We start from the raw sequence: 19,460 nt of genomic DNA, 5'->3' as shown, positions 1-19,460 counted from the left end.
TATCCACACAAAACATGTAAATATGTTCAGGCACAAGGGAGAGTTCCTCTTAAGAGTAAAGAACATGTATTAGCACATGAAATCCAGTCTTTTCACCCGTATATGTACATCACATTACTTTCTTCACGTTGAGAGCAAAGAAGGTATTGTTTGCAGCCAGCGCTAATCGTGTAGAAAGAGCTTCCGTTGAAGATGGTTTATTCATTGGTTTCAGTTACTGTAGTTCGGATTTTACACGTTATGTTTCTTTCGAAAGTCAGTTTATGTTTTCTGTGTTCTATTCTCTGAAGTTAATATTCCTTTGAAACTATTCGTGTTTATTTTAACCTAGAACAGTGAAGGGGGAGATGTTACATTATTACTAAACCATCGTAAATTTTAGTACTCCATATTTTAAATTCAAAGGAAGTCACAGTTTATCGTTTACGCGCTAGTTAATCACAATTATAAGATCGACAATGGTATGACACAAAAAAGTACAAAATGTCCTGTTTATACCCTATACTGACAATACGAGATTGCTGCATCGTAAATTTTACGAGGGTTTAGTAATCTACCGTTAAACTGTACTTGCATGGGAAAACATTATAAGCTTCCGTTATAGTACTTCATTTTTATTTATTTCCTAGAATTTGATTTTCAATGCGCTTCCGTAAGTACACTGTAATATGAATTCTTAACCTAACAACATGTATGTCGTACTTGGATAATTGAATAAGATGGAAGCCCAAGTCTACAATTCTGTAGACAGACGGGCAGTATTCGTAATACTAAAAGTAGCAGGTATCGACAAAACCACCAGACAATTAGATGAACAGACGCTCACAGAAATGACTTCAAAAGTTAAATTCTTTGGAGAATTTCCTGAACCTTTCAGACGAGACAAGAAGAGATTTGAGAAGACTTAACTTCACAGAAGACACCATACAGGACGGGGAATATTTGAGGCTACTGATCACTACTGCAAAATTACGTACCCAACAACAAAAACCGCAGCTTAGGAGAGTGGTGTCAAATAAACAGAGGTAGGCCATCGACCAACGCATAAAGAAGTTCTGGGTAGATAAGAAGAAAAAGATTGTACCATAGTCTTAGGATCCAAACAGTCAAAAATTGTCAAATTCTTTAATAAAATATGTACATATATCTTACACTTTATTTATTCTTGGGATGTAGTCTCCTTATGTTACAATAGGTTACTGAAAGGAAAATAACGATGGCAGAGATCCTGTCTCAATCGTCAAATGTAAGACATTTATCTATCTGTTTTGAGGGATGCTTCACTGTGAATAACACGTTCATATCTGACAAGGTTCCTTTTTTTCTTTTCAGGGAAATTTCCGTTTAACAGTATCGGAGCTGCCTCAACTGTACGTATATGTCCCATGGCAAATTATTTGTCCTTCCTACCGCTATTCACTGCATTCCTCGATTAAGGTCTCTTTCTAGCATCCCGAATCATTTATGAAGTTTGAGAATGTTAACGTTAGCTGCGCTCCCTTGTCTATTAATTAACTGCCCTGCTTTGTCTGATGCAGCTGAATAAATAGCTAACCGTTGCACGCCAACAAAAACATTTCCCCAATGCTCTGTGGGCGAACGTAAACAAAGTAGCGCTAGCATGACGAGCTGATAATCTAGCAAAAGGCCAAAGACCAGACTCCAGGTCAAATGTGTTTACCGGCGGTGTCCGCGACGCCAGTAAACACCGCGGATCGATCGGGTCTGGCTAACGTCAGCACGCTCATGAAATACTTCGTCCTTCGGCTCACGGGCTGGCTGTTCCAATAGCGAGGGGTCAAATCCAATATTAACAGGACATTGCTACTGCAGCTGTCACAGCACCCGTGGGAAACAAAGCCAGTAGCTGCCGCGTATGATAAATGTGATAATACCGGCAAGACGATGCCCGGGAAATGGGAACACAGCAAAAACAAAAACGTACAACGACGAAACGTTCCGCATATAACCCTGCTCGTGCTTTGTTGGCCTCTCTTAACCGTAAATAGTTTCAACAGAATTTCAAGCATGTTTCATACTGTTTAAGACACGGTTTTAGGTGGTGATTTGGTTGTATCAGTAATTTCCCAAAGAAGCTATGAAGTAGAGTAGATGATCTCGCACAGAGGAGCTTCTATCAGTTACAGTGTTTATAATGGTTCTCACTCCATATTTACAATGGCTCTTCTGCTGCGAGGACACGCAACGGCGTAGAACTGACTCACTATTTTGCCGTGAACTGTCGTCCACGGCCCAAGTAAGGACGAACGTCTGCCTTGAGGAGGTACACAAATTGAATCAGCACTCCACACATCTACATCAGCTACACCTATGGCCACTCTGTGCAGGCCACAATACACTGTAAAGGCTTCTTCACTTAGCACCAATACCGTGCGCTATCTTGCCTGTTCAATTCATGCAGTGTCCGCGAATAAATTTATTGTCTTACTGCTCTTACTTTATCGGAGAGTCAAAGTTGTCGCAAACACTGTCTAAAATGTGCCTTGCTAATTGCTTTATCTTTCGTAAGTCGAATTTCGAGTCTGTGACACATTCGTTTCTCGCACGCAACTCAATGGCGGTGCTTCCATCAGCAGCTCTTTGAATCACGAACTGTGAATGATGCGAGGAGTGCAAAAAAGAGACATCAGCTGATACGCAAATCAGCTGTGTTGGAGTGAAAACAAATTACAGATAGAAGCTGGCTCCTTCACACCAGTCAGAGGCTTGCTAGTAGCCACGCAACATCTGTTTACTTTTCCTGACATGGAATGATGGGGACTTATTTGGAGCGACGCACTGCACTGACCGTGAGTAGTACAAAAGCGGAACGTCTGTCGCAGCCCGACCAGTAAATCGCTACATTACGTAACGATCCTACTTATCTGCTGCATCCTTTGCCCAATGGCCTTAATTAGCGAACGATCACCCAGCTGCTCGCGCGCTTGACACACTTATCGAGCCCAGAAATGGTTTGCCTATCGTGTTACGCATTGGCAGCGCTATTCGAGAGGGTGCTATAATCTTCAGTCAATTTCTAATTAACACCTTCAACTTGGCACAAAAATTGTGTTCTATTCAGTCGTTATTAGACGGTGTCAAATTAATAATTATCAACAGTTTGCTTACCGTTCTTTGATAAAAAAAAGTTATCGGGCACGTATCCTACCATCTATAACAAAAATAGTCTGGTTTTCTACAGAAAATGCTTTTCCTTTGAGTGAATGCTCATACGAAATGTTTACGTGATAATTCTCGAAAATTTTTTTCGTAATTTGTTTTAATTATAAACTGAAAGAAATTAGTAGTCATCCGCGTAACAAAATAAATAAATAAAATAGGCGTGAAATTAACAAAAATGCACCAGAAATCATATGAATTTTCGTTTCGTATCAACCAGCAAGAAAAGCTAAGCGTCAATAACGTGTTACGGTCTGTTGTCAGCTACTATGAAGGTCGTTCAATATCCACAACTTTTTCTGGCAAATTGCTGACAATCAAAATCTTGAAACTTCCTGGCAGATTAAAACTGTGCGCCCGACCGAGACTCGAACTCGGGACCTTTGCCTTTCGCGGGCAAGTGCTCTACCAACTGAGCTACCGAAGCACGACTCACGCCCGGTACTCACAGCTTTACTTCTGCCAGTATCTCGTCTCCCACCTTCCAAACTTTACAGAAGCTCTTCTGCGAACCTTGCAGAACTAGCACTCCTGAAAGAAAGGATATAGCGGAGACATGGCTTAGCCACAGCCTGGGGGATGTTTCCAGAATGAGGAATCAAAATCTTCTTTTAAATGTACTACTCTTTTACGTAGTCTCCATCATGTTTTATGGCCTTACTCCAGCTCTGAGTAAAGAGCATGTATTCCAAGTTGGTAAAAGCTCTTGTCCTGTGCTCGTGGCCATGTTTTCATGCATGACACCACCACTGTGGCAAAAGACTGTCATCATGACTCTGCCAGCAGAGGGAACTGCCACGAATTTCTTCTTTTGTGGTGATTGTGGGTGGTGCCACTCCAGAGGTTGGCGTTTGGTTTCCGGCTCAAAGTGATGGGCCCAGGCTTCGCCACATGTAAAGCTCCGTGACGGAAAACCTCTCATTGGCCTCAAACTGCCCCAAAAGTTCGGATGACATGGCTTTTCTTTGCACCTCGTTGTATGCTGTGCGCATCCGTGGAACACATTTTGAACACATCTTTGAATATCCAAGAGTGTCAGTCATTACACACGAATCTGCAATACTCACCGGTAGCTGAAAAGCCAATTCTCCGATCTGCACGAATAATAGCGTCTGTGGGAATCGCCAGGTCAAGAGCAGCGGCTGTGACGGAACGACCTTAACTTTGGCGATCGTGGAACTCAGTTTCTGCACTTCCTGGCGCTTTAACTCTCTTTACAAATCGCCCAACAGTACTCCTATCAACTACATTATTACCATATACTATCCACAAACCTTTATGGATATTCTTTTTCCGTGACCAAGAAGTCACAGATTGACAAGCAGGGCTCAAGTCCAGTAAAACCAAGCGCATGGTAACCATTGCCCAGTCCTCCGGCCCAGGGGTTGAATCATTGGGCCAGCTCCCCAGCATTCGTAAAACATAGATGGCTCGAGATATCCGTCAAAAGCGTCGAATGAAAAATGGAACATCACTGGGACTTTGTTTATGACAGCATGGAATGTACAGGGTTTGAATACCAAGAGAAAAAGAAGTTTTCCAGGAGCTGTAAGTGTTAGAAACTGATGTGGGTGTGTTAACAGAAACGAAAGAAAAGGGGAACGGAAGTGAAATGATGGGAGATTATTTTCACTGCTGCATAGGTGTCGGGAAAGAGGAGAGGTCCAAGAGGGGTGTGACTAAAGTGACTCACAAAAAGCATAAGAAGAGCAAGAAGGGATGGGAACATATAAAATGAAAGAATTATGACTGTGGACATTTTCACTTATAGACATGAGTGCACACTAGTGGAAATGTATACCCCAACAAATGACGCTGATAGCAAAGCCCAAATTATGAGGGAATGACAATTATGAGGGAATGACAAGTGCTGTGGAAAAGATAAAGCCTCAAAAGAAAATAGTCCTTATGGGAGATTGTAATGGAAGAGCAGGTTCAGAGGTGGATGACAAAATATTAAGAGGATATGGAGAGAATGTAAATGAATATGGCGAAAGACTAGTAAATACATCACAAAATTGGACCTGAAAATTTTTAATGTTTTTCCCCCATGAATGGATAAATAAATACACGTGCCAGCGTCATTCAAAGCATATGAGAACAATCATAGATTACATCATGTAAAAAAGAAGGGTGAGTGATGTAAAGGTATACAGAGGCCCGGCGTAATGGTCTCCGGGCACTTGCGGCTTGGAGCAAAGTTTGTCTTTCCACCATCACCTCAGAAAGTTAGTGCTCCTGCAGGGTGTATACGCGGACAACGAAAAAAAAAATCCCCGATTTTTCCCGGATTTCCCGGTTAGAAATACGCTTTCTCCCGGGTGAAAACACACGTTTTCCGTGTTAAGTGACAGTATATTTTCTCTCGGAACTGCAAAACTTATAAGTCCTTTGAATCGTTATGGTTTTATACAAGGGCGTAGAATTTCCCGGCACTTTAGAAAACGAAACTCAGGGAAAAAGACACGTTTTGGGACTATCTTCGATGTGCAGCAACATGTACGCTGCGTATTTTCGTATTACGAAAGTGTACACTGGAATTTCACCAAACACCGCATGTTACTTTTTCAATAATTGAAATCGAGATTGCGATGTGCCTTTGTACGCCAGTCACAGCTCATGTCACGTGATCTCGCCAGCCGATGACAGCGGATATTCAGAGCATAGGACACGTGATGTAGTCAGCCAACAGCAGCATCACTGTTAAGTAGCACGAACGCACAAACAGGGAAAGTTAATACTTTAAATTAATATACATATGTTGCTACAAGGAAAGGAAAGCTTTCACATATAATATTGGTCTCTAAGGTTAATAAGCTGCAAGAAAAGCTAAGCTTTCGCATATAATGTTGATCTTTCTTGCGCCTGTTACACTTTAAGATATATCACACAAATGTGCCAGTAAAATTTTTAATAATGTCTCATCTTCAGGGTTCGAAATTATTCTAAATGGCTCTTCATCAGAGAGTTGATTTTTAAATGAGAGTCAAACCCTCTGTGATTTATGAAATACACGGTACATTCTCGCACATAGTTCAACTTACGAAAAAGGATATTTACTTTGCAAGTAACGTTTACTTTGAAAGTATCGCTTTTCAAACTACCATTCACAATATTTTCCCGCGACCTGTTAGAAATAGGTTCGTTTCAGCAGTTGCCAGAGAGCGCAGATAACAGGCGATACCACGCTTGCGCAGCTACCATGTTGTAGGAAGCCCGTATATACGTACGTGTAAAACACTGAAATATCGTACATTGTGTCATAAACTAAATAAGAAATGGCTCTGAGCACTATGCGACTTAACTTCTGAGATCATCAGTCGCCTAGAACTTAGAGCCAATTAAACCTAACTAACCTAAGGACATCACACACATCCATGCCCGAGGCAGGATTCGAACCTGCGACCGTAGCAGACGCGCAGCTCCGGACTGAGCGCCTAGAACCGCGAGACCACCGCGGCCGTCCATGAACTCTTCAGAAAATTTGCACTCTTTATTGCCTATTGGCTAATAACTTGCTGTTTTGTGTGACATAAAATTAAATATGGAATACATGAAACCAATAAAGACAAGAGACAAGCAAGAAAGTACACGTTTCTTCAATCCTTAGCTACTAGCATTTTTTCTCTCTAATCTTGCTACAGCTTTACATGACATGCTTTCCTTTCTGCGAAAGAATCTATTACCTCATCAAAGTTCGTCAAACGTTTTGCTACATGAAAAATCGAAATGTCGTCATCTAATACTGAAAAAGCTGTTAATACAAATAATACCAAAGACTGGGGCGGTTTCTCGATCTGATTACGTCTATTTTGTCATTGTCTGACAGATAAAACAAAATAGGCCTTTCTAATATTGCAGCAATTTTGCAACACACACCAAATAAACGAAACTGTTTTGGCACAAATGCTCATAATTACAATACGACAGAATATAATTTACGAAGTACCAACATCAAATGCGTATTAGGCCTACTACAAGCAAAAAGGTTTATGTTAGGAAATACTCGTAGTTTCACATTTCATTCATATGCACCAGTTTCTCAAGCACGAGATCGAAAATTAGTATAACGAACCTGTTATATAAATTTGGAATCGTCTTACTCTTACATAATTTGTGTGATGTCCCCGTTTCTTCTCCTTCCTCTTTATAAAAAACAATCTTGTCGTCACCAATTCTGTAGCTATTCCTGCCATTGTCAAAATTTGTTCGCCGATTAACTTCACTAACCCTGCCAGAATCACAGGTTTAGTTATCCTGCGGTTATTCTCCGGTTAGGCGTTGTTACATGTTCGTAAGACACGTTTTCTGCGTTACTTCCAGAATAGAACTTGAGCGGCTGCTAGCCGGGGACTGTACAACATGTCCTTACCAGTGTAGCGATCTCGCCTAAAATTTTCTGTCAAAAATTCATTTTCTTGGATACACCGAGAAGATAATACGTAATCTTTCTCACCTGTTATTCAAATTAGTCTTTTATTTTCGTTCTGGTAGTCTCAATGTATAGATTTCGCTAGTAATTATAACAACGCTGATCATTCGCAAACCCAATCAACCACATAATCAGACAGCGATTGGCATTCATCCGTCCGGCTTTACTCCGCTCAGCTCGTATAGCCTCGTCCCCTTTTTTCTGCAGAAAGTTTATTTCTAGATGCGACAAGGATTCACCTGACAGAGACATCACGTACATTACGCACGGGTCCAAAAATCAACTTATGATTCATTCAGAAATCAACTTAAAATGTGTTCAAAAACCAACAGGGATGAGTTTCAAAATCATATGAATAATCGATAGACCAGCGCGCGATGGATGCTAGGCGCTTTGTGAAACAATTTTTTTTCCTCAAGAATATGAATTTGCCCCCCCCCCCCTTTTTAACGGTAGCATCTAGCTGCTCGCTGCGACTGCTTGCACGGCTAACAGCCACATTCCTGTAGCCAGAAGCGGGAGAATCTACTACTCAAACGCGACTCAACTGTGCATGTCCATGAGCCCGCTCGTAACTGCTAAAACGAATCTAATGAAAACAGTTGTGACAGGTTAGGTTAGGTTAGGTTTCACACTCATCGGAGGCAATTTTTTTTTATTATTTTTTTTTTAATGAAGCATTCTTCCTATGAAGCAGTCTTCCTAAAGCCTTTGATACATTTTGCTCTTGGCAGATGCTTGCATGAGCACTGTGTGTCGTCGCTGTATACGGCGCATTTCCTTTGCAATTTAAGTTATTTTCGTTTTTTTGTCTCGTTTATGTTTTATTGTTGAAGTATTATTCTGCAATAGCGGGATACAGGAACATCATTTTTTAACTGAAAACTAAAAAAAATGAAAACTTCCCGGAATTCTAAAAAATTCCCGGGTTTTTCCCGGTTTTCTCCCGGATGAAAAAATTCCCGAGTTTTTCCCGGATCTCCCGGTTGTCCCGGGTCGTGTACACCGTGTCCTGTTAAAATTTTAGATGCTGTTGAAAACAATGTAAACAGTCTCAGAGATGAAAGAGTGAAATTTCTTTAAAAACTGAAACTAGCTAGCAAGCTGCAAAGATGTGATGAAGGCGGAAATGCTGAAGAGCAATATCAATAAATTAAAAGATGGATTCACGAAGCAGCAAATGAAGCACTGGGTCAACAAGGTGAAGAGAGAAAACTAAGCCCAGAAAATGGACAGGGAACACGGGGGAAAAGACAGAAATTAAGAAGAAAATGTACGCTGGCTCAGGACGAGAGACCTGGGGGATAGAAAAAAGTACGTGGAAATAATCATGGAGATTAAAAAATGAAATTATCAATTGGAAAGATGAGACATGGAAAAAGAGATGTGAGAAGATGGATAGATGTATGTGAGGCAGATACGTAGCAGAAGCCTGGAAAGAAGTTAAGACGTAGATGTATGGGAGATACAAAGGCAGCAGAAGCCTGGAAAACAGTGAAGGGTTTAAGAAGAGATGTGAAAAGGTGGACAAATATAATAGTTGCTGGCATTAGAGAACAGCAAAATCATTTCGAGATACTGCTTACAGAAGAGAGTACCGGGTATAAGGTCATACAACTGGATTTCAAGAAGAAATTATTGTGAGAAATGTAGAACCAATAACTACAGCAGAAGTTGGACGATCTCTGAAGAAAATGGAAAATATTCCGGGCTAGTAAACATACAGATAGAATTACTGGAGTATGGACCGACTGAAATGTTTGAATAAGTTGTTAGAGCGAGAAGAAGTGCACAAAGTATGGAACTTAGCATACCTAAGTCCAATTTATAAGTATAGTAATGAGAAAGTATGAGGAAATTATCGTGGAATCACTTATAAACTTTACTGGTAAATTGTGTGGTCGGGTCCGAAAGACAGGATGAAGGTGATGTTGACGGACGTTGTAGGGCAAAGCGGATTCCGAAATGGAAGATCGTGTAGTGATAACATTTTTTCTTTCAGACAACTAATGGCAAAGAGACTGAAAAGTAATCTGAATACCCATTTAGCGTTCATACATCTAAGGAAGGCTTATGACACAGTGACGCCGAAGAAACTGTTTGAAGTTCTGAGGGGGAGTTAGCTTTAAAGACATATGCTACAAGTATATGCAACCTACAAAAGTTTGCAGAATGTTCTAATCGAAGTAGGGAATAAAATCTCGTCACAGCCTTTCAAAATTATAAAAGTATTAAAACAGGTATGCTGCTTGTGTGCTACATTGTTTAAAATATACATCCAGAAAGCCTTGGACTTGTGGAGTAGGAAATGTGCAATAATGGGCATTCAGATACCAAAGGATCATGTTTGTGCACCAGGCTTTTCGTGGACGATCAGGTAGCAGTGACCAGATGATGAAACCTGATTTAAGCTAAGAAAATTATTATGAGAATATGGTAAGTGGTGACTGAACTTAAATTTTCAGAGGACTGTGTCTATGCAGTGGAGAAAATATAGGAAACATAAATAGAAGGCCAGCACAATACGGAATGTGAAGAATTTAAATATTTGGGTAACATACTATCGGAAGACGGAGGAAGAATGGAACAATGGAGCAATGAGTAGTCCATGGGAAAGTAGCAATCCAGAAGTTAAACCTTCCATTTTGGTCTTTTAAGATAAGTTGGGAAGTAACGAAGATGCTCTATTGTAGAGCCTATGAAATTATTGTACAGCCTATAACGACCTTTGCATGCAAGTGCTGGGAGCTTGCTGTACAAAAATAAAAACTAATTGAGAGTTGTAGAAATAGATTAACTCAAAGATCGCGTACAATATCTCGGCGAGACCATGTAAGAATTACGACGACTAGGGAAATGACCCAGGCTCAAGAGAGCATCACAGATAGAACACATGAACGGCAGTTCACGTGGATGGACGGACATACAATGCGAATGAAAGATGACAGACGGCCAAAGAATACCTTGATGTACCATTCCCAGGGTAGAAGGAGAAGAGGAAGACCGAAGATTGCCTGGTTAGACCGGTTAACGGAGGTCGTGAAAAAAGAGAAACAGAGGAAGATAAGGAAGCAAGGAAGATAGAAACCGATGGTGACAGATATGTGGGATGCGGCGACGCCTGTAGGAACCCCACAGGAAAGAAAAAGAAGAGAATTCAATTACAGCACGTTGCTTGCAAAGAGCGTCTTTCGTAGGTGCCGTCAGCCGGAATAGAAACTTCGCACATGTGAAGACGAAACATGAAATTTAAAGCACCTAAAAGGACGTTTTCCTAAATGGACATTAACGGCAGTAAAAAACATGGGGCATTATTTATTGAACGGCATACGGTCAAGCGCTGTCTTCTGCGGTACGAACGGAAACTCCGGACAAAGTAGAGGGAGTACAGGTAAGTACGCAGAGTCGTGCGGTGTGCGGTAAGGCAAAACGGGCTGTTCTACGTCAGAGAGGAGGGATGTCCCTTCAAGGGCACTGGAGGCGGACTCCAAGTTCCGTCGGATATCAATGGGCGAGGGAATAATGACTCTCTCAATGAAAAAACTCTCCAGGCATTTGCCTCAAATGGTTTATGGAAATCACCAAACTCAGCACTGAAGGACGAGGATCAGAATTTCTCGAATCTAGCGTCAGAGACATACTGCCACTGCATAGTTCACACCATCTCCTTTTAATTATGTATTGCACTTAACAAATGTTCGAGTAAAATTAAAGCTGACGTTTGTAATTTTACTGTCTGCAAAACATGAGCTTCAGGATCATGTTGTAGTAGTTATTAAATAACGACGTACTTGGAGAACATCGTATGTACCGACATTATCTTTATGAACCGTTCACACATACACACATGGTCGTGTTCTTTTTCTGTTTTTTCTCATAATTCTCACGACTGGTCTGCTTAGCCCCGCCACGACTTCCTCTCCTGCGCCAACTTTTCACCCAACATCCTCAATTCTTTGATATATCTCTGTCTTCCCGTACAATTTTTACTGATTACAGCTTCCTCAAGTATCACGGAAGCTATTCTTTGATGATATCATACTTCCCTGTCCTTTCTCCTTGTCAATATTTCCCACACGCTCCTATCCTCGCCCGTTATACGGAGAACATCTTCATTTTTTATCAGACCATCTAATTTTCAACGTCCTCCTTTCCTCAAATTAAGGCCTATGTTCCTTACCAAAAGGCTTCTCTTGGCCAGGAATGCCCTGTTTGCCTGGGCAGGTCTGGCTTTTATGCCCTCCTTGCATCGTCCGTCGCCGGCCAAAGTGGCCGAGCGGTTCTAGGCGCCTCAGTCTGGAGCCGCGCGACTGCTGCGGTCGCAGGTTCAAATACTGCCTTGGGTATGGGTGTGTGTGATGTCCTTAGGTTAGTTAGGTTTAAGTAGTTGTATGTTCTAGGGGAATGATGACCTCAGAAGTTAAGTCCCATAGTGCTCAGAGCCATTTGAACCATTTTGAACCATCGTCCGTCGTATGTTATTTTGCTTTTCCTTCACTTCGTATACTTCGTGAGCCCCGATTTTGATGTTAAATTTATTAATAATCTCATTTCTGACACTCCTCATTACTACTGTCTTTCTTGGTTTACACTCAATCCAAAGTGTGTGATTATCAGATCGTCCATTCCATTCAACTAGTCCTGTAAGCCTTGTTCACGTTCATTGAGGATGGCAATGTCATCAGTAAAGGACTATCATTAATATCCACTGCTGAACCTAAATCGGGAGCGATTTAGTTGGAACAGAACGTTTACGTGTTCATAGAACAAACACAATATCCCAAACTGGCGTATCACGATGACAACTCTGAGTCAGATCTTTCACAATTTGTTGGTTTTTTATACTTACTTCACCAATATACATGTATTTGGCACTATATTCATCGGTATACATAGGAAGACGATGTGACACAGCATACAGAAGAGAATCGAGGTAGAAGCCTGAGGCCTCGGCAGGAGCGGCCATCCCACGGTGGCTGTGCGGGAATTCCTTCCCTTCCCTTCCCTTCCCTTCCGCAAGCGGCTGGAGCCCAACGCTCCAGGAATCCCAACAACGCGACGGCGGACGCCAGACTACGAGCCGCGGGCGCCGTAACTGCGTGCGGCTGCTCGCACCCAACAGCTTACCATACCGACTTCCTTGCTAACGTGGAGCGGACTCTGCCCGTGGTGACCACCAAGTTACCTTCAATACAACCACAAAACCTATTCAAGGACACTGTTTAATTTTGAATTACGGAAAATGGAATATTTTTATGTTGTTGTTGTTGTTGTTGTTGTTGTGGTCTTCAGTCCGGAGACTGGTTTGATGCAACTCTCCATGCTACTCTATCCTTTGCAAGCTTCTTCATCTCCCAGTACCTAACGCAACCTACATTCTTTTGAATCTGCTTAGTGTATTTCATCTCTTGGTCTCCCTCTACGATTTTTACCCTCCACGCTGCCCTCCAGTACTAAATTGGTGACCCCTTGATGTCTCAGAACATGTCCTACCAACCGGTCCCTTCTTCTAGTCAAGTTGTGCCACAAACTCCTCTTCTCCCCAATCCTATTCAGTACCTCCTCATTAGTTATGTGATCTACCCATCTAATCTTCAGCATTCTTCTGTAGCACCACATTTCGAAAGCTTCTATTCTTTCCTTGTCCAAACTATTTATCGTCAATGTTTCACTTCCATACATGACTACACTCCATACAAACACTTTCAGAAACGACTTCCTGACACTTAAATCTATACTCGATGTTAACAAAATTCTCTTCTTCAGAAACGATTTCCTTGCCATTGCCAGTCTACATTTTATATCCTCTCTACTTCGACCATCATCAGTTATTTTGCTCTTCAAAACTTAACTCATCTACTACTTTAAGTGTCTCATTTCCTAACCTAATTCCCTCAGCATCACCCGATTTAATTCGACTACATTCCATTATCCTCGTTTTGCTTTTGTTGATGTTCATCTTATATCCTCCTTTCAAGACATTGTCCATTCTGTTCAGCTGCTCTTCCAGGTCCTTTGCTGTCACTCACAGAATTACAATGTCATCGGCGAACCTCAAAGTTTTTATTTCTTCTCCATGGATTTTAATTCCTACTCCTAATTTTTCTTTTGTTTCCTTTACTACTTGCTTAATATACAGATTGAATAACATTGGGAAGAGGCTACAACCCTGTCCAACTCCATTCCCAACCACTGATTCCCTTTCATGTCCCTCGACTCTTATAACTGCCATCTGGTTTCTGTACAAATTGTAAATAGCCTTTCGCTCCCTGTATTTTACCCCTGCCACCTTTAGAATGTGAAAGAGGGTATTACAGTCAACATTGTCAAGATTCTTCACGACACCTTCTACAGCCCCTCAGATCTGTCGCAATATTTTTATAACTCTATTAAATCATATAGTCTGGTTGCATTGATATACAGGGTGTCCTAGAACTTATGCGACGGACTTGGAGATTTTATAGAGGGTGTCTTGAGGAATAAATAGAGAATAGGAACCCAAGTTCGGGAAACGTCATCCAACGACGCTGCAGAACGTCGAAGTTAGAGGCGCCGGCGACTGCCACTAGGCCACCCCTTTGGCAGCAAACGTGACACTGTGTGCTAACGGACCGTAGGCGGAACGTCTCGCAATGCCGTTTGCTACTCGGTCATCGTGACTGATTGCCACAATGGCTAGCGGAGAAGCTGGAGCTAGCTGTTGACTAGACTCGCCTTGTCTCCTCCGAATGCCATGCTCTCTTATCTCTGTGGACGATGGTAGCGGACACGGGAACGTTTTTCTCCTTGGATCTTCTAAAATCTCCAGTGTTTTTCGGGATACGGGAGAAAAATAAATTGCACACGTAAAACCACGTCTGAAACAGTCATTCACTGAGGCAACAGAGCATCACATTCAAAGGAGGGAAGATTGTTCTTCACGACACCCTCTACAACCCCTCAAATTTGTCGCAGTATTTCTGGGACACCCTGTATATTTTACTGGGCTTACAACGAAAAATGACAGCTATATACTATATTTTAGAGTTGTAATTGTGTACACTGTCACGCTCCCCTTATTTCAACTATAGAACTGTATAACTGTTTTGCAAACCTCCAGAAAAAAATTTGCTTCCACTGATTCTGTTTGGAATATACTTTTATATGTTAGTAACACTGCTGGCTCTGAGCACTATGGGACTTAACTTCTGAGGTCATCAGTCCCCTAGAACTTAGAAAAATGGTTCAAATGGCTCTGAGCACTATGGGACTCAACTGCTGTGGTTATCAGTTCCCTAGAACTTAGAACTACTTAAACCTAACTAACCTAAGGACATCACACACATCCATGCCCGAGGCAGGATTCGAACCTGCGACCGTAGCAGTCGCACGGTTCCGGACTGCGCGCCTAGACCCGCGAGACCACCGCGGCCGGCAGAACTTAGAACTACTTAAACCTAACTAACCTAAGGACATCACACACATCTATGCCCGAAGCATGATTCGAACCTGCGACTGTAGCGGTTGCGCGGTTCCAGACTGTAGCGCCTAGAACCGCTCTGCCACCAGTGGCGGCTTATATAAATGTAAAAAATACACATTCATCAAAGAAGCAAGTAGTGCTAAAAGTAATTCCAAGAGGAAGCAAGAAGATGAAGAAATGCTGGTGGGTGAAGACTGCTCTTCAGGAGTGTTCTGAGGCATAATTTAATAAGACTCGGATTTTATTCACAATTTCAAGCAAGTTCTGTTCTTCAGAATTTAGGTACACGTCCGTCCTTAAGTTTGTAAAGCAACCCACTACTTTTTTCTGTAACTTGCAAGTCTCTATACATATCTAGTAGACCTAAACTTCATTGTAATTTCCACTAAATTACAGAGAAATAAAATTTTACTTAGGAAAATTATTCTAAAAATTAAAATATAAGATATAATAACATTTTATGGTTAATACATTTAATGTGCGGAACTAAACAGTTCTAGTATCTCAGTCATCGTGTCATACATATATGGTAAAAACTTGATCTCCTTCACATGTGTATTATAGGATTAAATGGTAACTGAATTTGAAGAAACATTTTAGAAAATCTTGTGCATCAATTTTTCAATTATTCTTTTTTATAAACATCAATACGTTCTAATTGTCCAAAATACTTGCAGATTGTTTAGAAAGTATTCTGCATTAATTGTGATAAATTACAAAACTGTGAAACTTATAAAAATGAAATAGTGCATGAAAGAAACATGTGCTGATTTTCAGACACTATAGACCAAAAAAGTACTCAGTGTCCTTGCATAAACAAGAGCTGATTACCTGCGAAGTTAGATTATTATATATCACTTGCTTGTGTGTTCAACTATCCTATAAGCTCTGTAACAGAAAAACAGATGGAACATGTTTCATAATAGAAGACATAAGTCTAAGGCCACAGTGACTACTTTTAATATAATGAAGAATGATAGACACCGCCTGGGTCACTTTTATATTTAACTGGAATAACGGTTTGGTATGTGTTACAGGTCATCCCTAGAAGCAAATTAATAAAAGCAGAGAAATGAGTGCAATAGTATATGACTGATCGTAATGTCAAATAAAAATACAAAGTGGCCGTATACAAACGAAAAATAAAACGTTATAAAGCAATTGTCTCCGTTTTTTAGATGCCAGCCTTTTCCCCGCGGCTTCGCCCGCAAACACATATTTCACCCTCATCTCCTCCTCCCCCCTCCTGTGACCACCTCTTCCTCCCTGCCCCCCTCCGTCCCCTCTGACCACCTTATCCTCTATCTGCCCATCTGCTCCTTCCCTCTCTCTGTCCATCACCTTCTCCCCCTCTCTGTCTGTCCACCTCATCCTTCTCATAAAATGTCAGATAAACCGTGTCTGTCTAGCTTCATTAGATGGAACATCATAACGAATAAACTCCAAGTTTTTGTTCAATGTTGATGTTATTTGCTGAGAGGTACACATGGAAGTACCAGAAGAGATTCAAAGATCAGGGAGTTTCCTGGATTGGAAGAAATAATTGTCACTGTAATGAAAATGAAATACAGATGGATGGGTCGTGTAGCTGGGTGGACTGACCGCAGTTAGACCAAGGAAGTTCCGTGCTCGGTTCCAAGACAATGACCATATGGCTTCCATCAGAAAACACAGGGTCAGTGAGCATACATTTAAGACCCTAATGCATGAAAAAGTTTGGGGTAGCATTTATCCAGATGGGGATGTCAAATGGCTGATGATGATGACGCAGTTTATGTTTACATCGTCAACTGACTTTGCAATGAATGCGGCGAATTGTTCTTACATAATGGTCTGGTGTTGATTCCATGAACAAGGTGAGAGGATATTCGTATACGAAAAAGGAAACAGAAACGGTAGTGTGTTCGCAGAAATTTACGGAGAACGTTATTTCAACACATCATAAAGTCCTGGACTTAGTTCAGAACTTTTTGTGTGATAAACGTTCTCTGACGAAAAAAGTTAACATCAGCTTCTACAACACATTTAGACAACTCTTGCACCAACTGCTTAAATGGTTCGTCAGCCATAAACCATAACTGTGTTGAGCATCCTCCGTGAGAAGTGGTAGTATCAATTTAGTGTGAGCCGTATGCACGAGATGTTACAAACACTTTTTTTTTTTTTTTACCGGGATACGTTTTGAGGGTAATTTTTGTAGTCATTCGCAGTCGCTGATGAAATTACCTTAAGCGTGATGGAATCATCACTCTACATAACAGTCATCTGAAGGCTACAGCAGAGCGCCAACCAATGGTCGAATCATAACATCAAGATAAGTTCAGTGTTACTTGCTTCACCTAGATATTCACCTAGGTCATGACGGGCAGACGGGCAGACGTGTCAGAGTTTTCTGGCAGAACAGAACCAATTTCATGTAAATTTCATCTTCAAGATTACGTTGTCCTTGCCAATTAGAGTTAATAAAGGTTTTTAAGCGACATATCAAAGTTGTAAGCACTTTTCTTTTCACACAGAAATTAACGTTGCACAACATCGACTACTAGGAAGCTGTGTCAAACATAAAAACAAACCGCAACAAGTGCGAACCAGCGGCTTCAGTCATCATGAATAGCGTTATTAGCTCAAGTTGAAAAGATGTGTATGCACTAACGATATTTAGACTTTTACTTGGTTATCAGGTTTAGTGTATGATGTTGTAAGAATCATCGGGTCAGATTCCTTCAGTTGCCTCGAGGCGTAACTGCCCAGTTGTTAAAAGAAGCCGAAGCGAGTAGAAACGACGTCCACAACTTGGGAGATACAACCTTCCCGTAGGCGAATAATTCCCAGCCGCTAAAAAGAAAATACAGACCGCGCGACAACTGCTCCGGGCTGGCCCATAGTCACAACCCAGAATGTGAGTGCGAAAGGTAAACGGCGGTACGTGGTTTGACTTACCTCGTCTACGTAGAACACCTCGTCCACGGCGTACTTGGCCTTGATTTCTTCCGGAGTGAAGAGGTGTCCCATCCAGATGGAGTACTCTTCCGGGAGGCGCGGCATGAAGAGGATGCTCTTCCCTGATGACACCTGGACGACGCCGTAGTAGCCGGGCATCTCGACGCCGAACGTCCATTGGAAGTAGGCCTCCTGCAAAAGAGAACACACTGCAGTTGTAGAGTGTACATAACGACTGTCGTACGCATAAAGTAAGCCCTGCATCTCGTGTGCCACACATGCGAGGGAAACAAAGCCTCACTACTAATACCACGCCTACAATAAAATCAATCAATGAGTTTGCAGCTTATAACTGTAAACAACTCCATAAAATTATTCAAATCAATTATTACCAGCACATACTGAGCAAAATCGGATTGCATCGTAATAACGTCGCGCCACTCAGTGCGGCCTATGTCATATGATGTGTCTCGGAGAATTCTGTTGTTTAATGGACCTTTTAAATTTTGCAACCTGGCAGTCAGACTATTGAATACCAGTATGATCTGTTCCCTACCATACTAGGCGCTGTACCCACATGAATAGTAAGGTAGCGACACTCACAAAAAGTAAAGAAATAAAAAAGTATTATCATTCCGATCAACTTTTACACTAATTGTTGATTACACTGCCGACTGAATTGCGGATGGGACTGACAGTTTATTAGCGGTCGAAGGGGTAGCAGGTGGCCCTGTGTGTGCATTTCCTGCTGCTATAAATGTATCGATAAGACACCGGGCCTGTTAGGGCATGTAAGGGTCATCAACCCTGTGACATGTTGAGTGACCACTGTCAAGTACACGAAAATACCGCGTACTCGTATGAGATAGCATTTTCAGCACCTGATAATGCTTAAAACGGGCTTCGCTGTGTCTCCATTTGGCCGGCTGGTCCAATCGTGCAATATCCAGATTTGTAAAGCATTTGGATCTGACAATTCCCCAATGTTGGAGAGCATCTGAACGTGAAAGCATGTATAATCGTCGTCAAGGTTATGGGTGACCACGTCCGACCACCACGAGGGAGAATCGCATATTGTGCACGGAGCACTCCACATATGCACCTGCCATCTGAGAACTGGTAATACTCTCCTTGCAGTATTCTGCGTCATCCTGCACCATTAGTTGCAGACTACCAGCAGCCGGACTTGGGAACAAACGTCCCATGCATGGGCCGCCGTTAACACCGTGACTCAAACGGGCTGCGTTTGGAGTGGTGCTGTAACCGGTTAGCATACACTGCAGGTGAACGGCATCGCGTAATGTTCAGCGAAGAATTATGGTTCTGCATTACCCCGTATGACCATTGTCGTCGGTACGGTGGTGACTGCGGGAGAGGTTCCATCCCCGGTCATCCTGCATCCTCAGGTATTACCTACCATGCGACAGCATCGTGGTGCCGTGGAAC

General features: G+C 41.8%; 1 protein-coding gene and 1 non-coding gene across 3 annotated transcripts in view; both read right to left on the bottom strand.

The window, feature by feature from the left end:
* LOC126263704 (xaa-Pro dipeptidase) overlaps positions 1-19,460 on the bottom strand; it is a 926,801-nt gene that overhangs the window by 498,859 nt on the left and 408,482 nt on the right. For both annotated transcript variants that reach the window (XM_049960847.1, XM_049960845.1), the window contains exon 3: positions 18,015-18,206. In XM_049960847.1, coding sequence (XP_049816804.1) covers positions 18,015-18,206 — 192 coding nt within the window. The remainder of the gene's footprint in view (positions 1-18,014; positions 18,207-19,460) is intronic.
* On the bottom strand, positions 3,533-3,607 carry Trnas-cga (transfer RNA serine (anticodon CGA)). The gene has a single exon. It is a non-coding gene; the product is annotated as a tRNA-Ser (tRNA).

Source organism: Schistocerca nitens, chromosome 6, assembly GCF_023898315.1.
Source record: "Schistocerca nitens isolate TAMUIC-IGC-003100 chromosome 6, iqSchNite1.1, whole genome shotgun sequence".
In the NCBI taxonomy this organism is placed as follows: Eukaryota; Metazoa; Arthropoda; class Insecta; order Orthoptera; family Acrididae; genus Schistocerca; species Schistocerca nitens.
Note: the sequence above shows the minus strand (reverse complement) of the source record. Positions and strands in the feature narration are given on the sequence as shown.